The sequence below is a fragment of the Lampetra planeri genome, chromosome 1 (assembly GCF_965212315.1).
Source record: "Lampetra planeri chromosome 1, kcLamPlan1.2.h2, whole genome shotgun sequence".
In the NCBI taxonomy this organism is placed as follows: domain Eukaryota; kingdom Metazoa; phylum Chordata; class Hyperoartia; order Petromyzontiformes; family Petromyzontidae; genus Lampetra; species Lampetra planeri.
In genome coordinates this window covers 20,782,783-20,788,782 of record NC_136107.1, presented here as the reverse complement: position 1 = coordinate 20,788,782, position 6,000 = coordinate 20,782,783, and the positions used below count along the sequence as shown (strand labels likewise).

The following is a 6,000-nucleotide window of genomic DNA, read 5'->3' as shown; positions in this document are numbered from 1 at the left end:
GAAGAGGAGAAGTGGGGGGGAGAGAGAGAATGTTCACGCAGCGAGATGCCTCTGCTCGTTTAATTTCAAACGACGGACCACGATCCCGGCATCCTTGACGTCTGCGTGCTGTCCCACTCCCCGCAACTCGGATGTCTCGCAAAGATACCTGAATATTTAATCGTTCGCGCCTGCGACAATAGCAGCAGATCTGTCCGCTGCTTTTAGGGATTTTGCATTTTGAAATCTCAGCTGCTCGAGATTCATTTTACGTGAAGGGGAGGAGAAAGAAGGTGGTGGTGGTAGTTGGATATCGATCGCTGATTGGCGTTGGTGGATGGCTGAGAGGGTAGTTGGAGGTAGGTGGCTGAGAGGGGAGTTGGAGGTAGGTGGGCTGAGAGGCTAGTTAGAGGTAGGTGGCTGAGAGGGGAGTTGGAGGTAGGTGGGCTGAGAGGCTAGTTGGAGGTAGGTGGCTGAGAGGGGAGTTGGAGGTAGGTGGGCTGAGAGGGGAGTTGGAGGCGGGTGGCTGAGAGGGGAGTTGGAGGCGGGTGGCTGAGAGGGGAGTTGGAGGCGGGTGGCTGAGAGGCGAGTTGGAGGTGGGTGGCTGAGAGGCGAGTTGGAGGTGGGTGGCTGAGAGGGGAGTTGGAGGTAGGTGACTGAGAGGGGAGTTGGAGGTAGGTGGGCTGAGAGGGGAGTTGGAGGCGGGTGGCTGAGAGGGGAGTTGGAGGCGGGTGGCTGAGAGGCGAGTTGGAGGTGGGTGGCTGAGAGGGGAGTTGGAGGTGGGTGGCTGAGAGGGGAGTTGGAGGTAGGTGACTGAGAGGGGAGTTGGAGGTAGGTGACTGAGAGGGGAGTTGGAGGCGGGTGGCTGAGAGGCGAGTTGGAGGTGGGTGGCTGAGAGGGGAGTTGGAGGCAGGTGGCTGAGAGGCGAGTTGGAGGTAGGTGGCTGAGAGGGGAGTTGGAGGTAGGTAGCTGAGAGGGGAGTTGGACGTGGGTAGCTGAGAAGGGAGTTGGAGGTAGGTAGCTGAGAGGGGAGTTGGAGGTAGGTAGCTGAGAGGGGAGTTGGAGGTAGGTGGCTGAGAGGGGAGTTGGAGGTAGGTGGCTGAGAGGGGAGTTGGAGGTAGGTGGCTGAGAGGGGAGTTAGAGGTAGGTGGCTGAGAGGGGAGTTGCAGGTGGGTGGCTGAGAGGGGAGTTGGAGGTAGGTGGCTGAGAGGGGAGTTGGAGGTAGGTGGCTGAGAGGGGAGTTGGAGGTAGGTGGCTGAGAGGGGAGTTGGAGGTAGGTGGCTGAGAGGGGAGTTGGAGGTAGGTGGCTGAGAGGGGAGTTGGAGGTAGGTGGCTGAGAGGGGAGTTGCAGGTGGGTGGCTGAGAGGGGAGTTGCAGGTGGGTGGCTGCGACGTGGGGTGCGGCGGTGGGGGGTGGCGACTGGCAGGGTGGTGGTGGTGGTGGTTGCCACGGACTGCGCGTGCGGCTGGGAGGAATTCCCCCTCGTCCCTCCTCCGTTCGTCGCCGCGGCGAGGAGGACCCCGCGGAAGACATGGGCACCGTGCTCTCGCTGTCACCCTCGGGTCGGAAAGGTCGCTTCTTCGACGACGGCCATGGCTCGGTTGCACACTACACCGCGGTGCAGAACAGCAAGAACTCCAAGGACGGCAAGGGTCTCAAACGCCACTCCATCCTCATCTCGGCGCTCACCTGGAAGCGCCTGGTGGCCGCCTCGACGAGGAAGAAGAGCGCCACCAAGGTGAACCCCAACCAGGAGAGCTCGACTCAGAAGCACGCCGAGAATCTCCCCAAGTCGTACTCGTGCGCCAACCTCAGCGCGTACTGCCAGCCGCCCCAGGTAACATCATCATCATCACCACCACCATCATCACCAGCAGCACACAGCTCTGCGTTCATCCAGAACGCGCGTACATGACACCCAATGTCTCACGTGTGCACGCGTAAAAGACAAAGATCCCCCGTGTAGCCTGAACAGGCTGTTGCGGCAATTGGTGTTAGCAAGCCTCCTGTGAAAGCCGGCTGGCCAGCACCACGCCCGGCCGTCTTTGTCTCCCGAGTGGCGATGATTTTACACACCACACCGGATACTCATTTGAGGCTGGGTCGACCTAGAGGGAGGCCCACGACGAGTTCTGATATGCGTCGCTGGTGTTGGCCGTGAGAGGGAATCGAACTCGGGTGGCCGGGTTCGTAGCGTAGCGCGCGAACCGCTACGTGACTGCATGCACGGACAACATAGAGACAGACAGACGGACAGATGGACGTGATTGCCAAGCCCCAGACTCTATCCGCACATGTCAGATTGTTTGATATGGGTCATGACAACCGTTTGCCTTGCCAAGCTCAAAGCGCAAGCGTTAACCTCGGCAGCCATAATATAGACATGGGAAGGGACACACACGTACGAATTATGGCCTTTATTTGGGATTCGTTTGATTGGATCGTTGTTTCTGATGGGGTTTTTTTGCGGCATTTAAACGCCGCAGCTTACGTTTCCAGCACGCCGCCTTCTTTAAAACGACGACGCAGTTAATTAACCGAGTGCTTACAAAAAACGTGCGCGTCCGATTCCAGACGTAAATGAATGGGGAAGTGTGTGGGACGCAGCGAGCAGCAGAGAGTGATTTTATTCATTCCATCCTCCTCCATTCCATTGCAGCCGGCGCTCAGCTGTACCAAAAAACAGCCGCAGCAGCAGCAGCAGCAGCCTCAGCATCAGCAGCAGCAACAACAACAGCAGCAGCAAGTGCTGTCGGGAGGAAGAAAGGGCCAACAAGCGCTGGTGCAGCAGAGCCGCAGCCCGCCTCGCCGCGTCGTCGTTCAAGCCTCCACCTCGGAGCTGCTCAAATGCCTGGGCGAGTTCCTGTGCCGTCGCTGTTCCCGCCTGCGCCACCTGTCCCCGTCGGAGCCGGGCCTGTGGCTGCGCGCCGTCGACCGGTCCCTGCTGCTGCAGGGCTGGCAGGACCAGGCGTTCGTGACGCCCGCCAACGTGGTCTTCGTCTACCTGCTGTGCCGCGAGGCGGTGAGCGCGCACACGGGCAGCGAGCATGAGCTGCGAGCCGCGCTGCTCACCTGCCTCTACCTGTCCTACTCCTACATGGGCAACGAGATCTCGTACCCGCTCAAGCCGTTCCTCGTGGAGAGCAGCCGGGACGCCTTCTGGGAGCGATGCCTGCGCATCATTCAGCTCATGAGCGCCAAGATGCTGCGCCTGAACGCCGACCCGCACTATTTCACGCAGGTGTTCTCCGAGCTGAAGGAAGAGGGCGCGCGGGAGGGCATGCCCCACTGGAGCTTCCACCTGGACCGATAGCCGCGAGGTCACGAGCTCAAGGCCACGGCCCACGTCACCTATTGCACGCAAAGTATGCGTAGCCCGAGGACCGCTCCAGACGGAGAGAGGAAAGAGACTTCCCTCGTTCAAGGCCAGATCTTGGGCCACTGTTCGCTCGGCCGTCCGCTGACGACGACGACGACGCCTCCCAGACACGCTGCTGATGCTACCGCTGCCGCCACTAAAGTGGGGTCTGATGCTGGAGTTTCAGTTAGCTGGCCCCTGATGAGCTTGCAGAAGTCTTTAGGAAAACAATATATCAGTGAGTTTAAGGTGCATGTTTCAGACCGCATGCGTTTTCCACGGGATTGGAACCTTAACTTCATCTTTTTTTTTGCATTCATAATTTTTAATCCGTTTGAAGCTTGTGTTCTTCAGCTGTCCTCTGATGGCTTCGAGGCAGGATGTGAGTCAAAAGCAGTTTGATTAAAAGGTTCAGAACATGTGACGAGGCAGACAGCTTGGATTACGAGAGGATGAGGGGTGGTGATTGCCCGGGCAGTCGAAACACCAGACGTTAATTGTTCCTCATTACGCTTCGAAAATATTGGCTGACTGGGACTGCAAACATTGGGGAAAAATGTTGCAACAGAACCAATTAGCATTTTTTTTATTTTACCGTGACTTCTCTTTAATGTTTTGCTGTCGTGGATGATAGCTTTTGGTACTATTCACAATACACAAGTTATACGTGCACAGCATGCACCAATGAGTGGCTTCAATATTAGATTTTGTTTTTAACACGTGGGTGCAACATGTGAACAGCACCCGGTCACGCATCTTATAGAGACTGCTTGCCTGGAGACTGAATGCAGCAGGCACATGAAGGCTGTAAAAGAGCGTTAAGTTAAATATATTTGAAATGCGAGGCAAGGTGGCGAATGGCATAAGATGCAAAGATGTTACTGAGAACTTTATGTTGCAGTTAAATGTACAGTAGTTGTTTTCTCTCTCTCTCTCACACACACACACTTAAAACACTTTGTAAAACAGACGGCACGGCTATTATTGACCCGTGACCAATTTTGATGGGTAATATTACTGGGGAAATGCCTCACCGCCTCAGACCCAATAAGATAATTTTAAAAATTACTACAAACAGTTTGGTGTAGCATGTGACATTCTTATTGTTATTGCCATTATTTGCAATCGAATGCGCAATTACTTGCTGTAACAAGAGTGCTCGATTACAACAACAAAAAGTCAATTCCTCCAAAATAGTCCTACAGCTGGTGGCCACAGCCACAGGCCCTCGCCGCTCTATTTTGTAGTTCTATGTACAGCTGTACGCGATCAGTGTCCGTCGTGGTAAGTGATTGTGCACTCGTAATTCTATTGCTGGAATGCATTCGGCTACCTATATTAACTTATTGTATTTTTATGACAGATATGTGTTCAACACACAGGTTATTAATATTTTATATTTTAAATGAATCAAAGGTGGATCAATGTGCGCGCGGTTCATTCTCGTTATAATTATTATTCGAATGACGCAACTGGGAATCTCCAATGTATACAACTAAGATGTGCCAATTATCAAGGACAGTGGGCGTGCGTGTGTGTATATATACATATCTTATTTGTTTTGTATGTTAATTGCACCTGCTATTCTTGAAAACGTGACACCCATTAGATGTGAATATTTTTATTGACTGTGCAATTTAGTTTACGCCGTGGTAAGTGATCCGTTGCATTCAATAATAATTTGCCATTGCTGGTGTACGGACATACTGATGTTTAATTCAAATTTTAAAACTGGACACGACAGAAGCCAATAAAACAGTACAAACCCATTGCGTGGCTCGCATGGCTTTAACACAGTGCCTAGGTACATGCAATATAGCAGTGTTCTTCATTGACAATACACAAATGTGAAAACACTCCCCATCATCGTGCTGTCAAACCTCAATGCTGGTCTCAAATGTGTGGCGACCCTCACACTGATGATGTCTTCTCGGCGAAAGTGGGCCCCACGCCCTCTCCGAAAATGTGTGAAGTGCACCACTATAGATTGCCTACGGTTCCATATTGTAAAGGTTGTTTTAGTTGAGTGCAACATTTGGAACACCTATTACACCTGAGAATATTGTATTGTTTATACTTGCTCCTGCATTGACCAGCATGGTAAAGTACGGTCAAACAACTCCATGGCTAACAATGACGGAGGCTGCCAGCCAGCAGTGGATTGATTAAGGGCTGGAAATAATTATTATGAATACTATTTACCCAGTTAAAAGCAATTTGACATAGAGCAGCAGTAACATGGCCTAGTAACATGGGTGCCACGGTGGTGAGATGTTAAACACCTCGCCTGATATACAGGTGATGGGTTCGATCTCGACCCTGATGCCCGTGTATTTGGAGTTTGCATCTTTTCCCCGTGGTCATATGGATTTTTCCCTGGGTCCTCTGGTTTTCCCCTCCAGATTTAGAAACATGCGTTTAGAATATTTTGGCTGCTATAAATTTGCACGTGATAAGCCACTTCGCTGAGCGATCATTTGTGGCCAGGTCGCTTATGAAAAAAAGCGATATAGCTCGGTGGCCCTTACCTGGTAAAATAAAAATCGTTTAGTTTCATTTTAGCCGGAGCACATTCACCGCTTGTTGCAGAGGTTCCAGCAGAATCCAGCAGCCACCCTGGTCATTGTTGCGGTGTATTACGTGTGCTTCACAGTGGCTGTTAA

At 52.6% G+C, this 6,000-nt stretch overlaps 1 protein-coding gene across 1 annotated transcript; it reads left to right on the top strand.

Moving 5' to 3' along the window:
• Positions 1 to 1,432: 1,432 nt before the first annotated feature.
• Positions 1,433 to 5,106, top strand: LOC144720009 (cyclin-dependent kinase 5 activator 1-like). The gene is made up of 2 exons (XM_078596427.1): positions 1,433 to 1,816; positions 2,639 to 5,106. The coding sequence occupies exons 1-2, from the start codon at positions 1,511 to 1,513 to the stop codon at positions 3,290 to 3,292; spliced, it is 960 nt and encodes a 319-aa protein (XP_078452553.1). The 5' UTR covers positions 1,433 to 1,510; the 3' UTR covers positions 3,293 to 5,106.
• Positions 5,107 to 6,000: the final 894 nt, after the last annotated feature.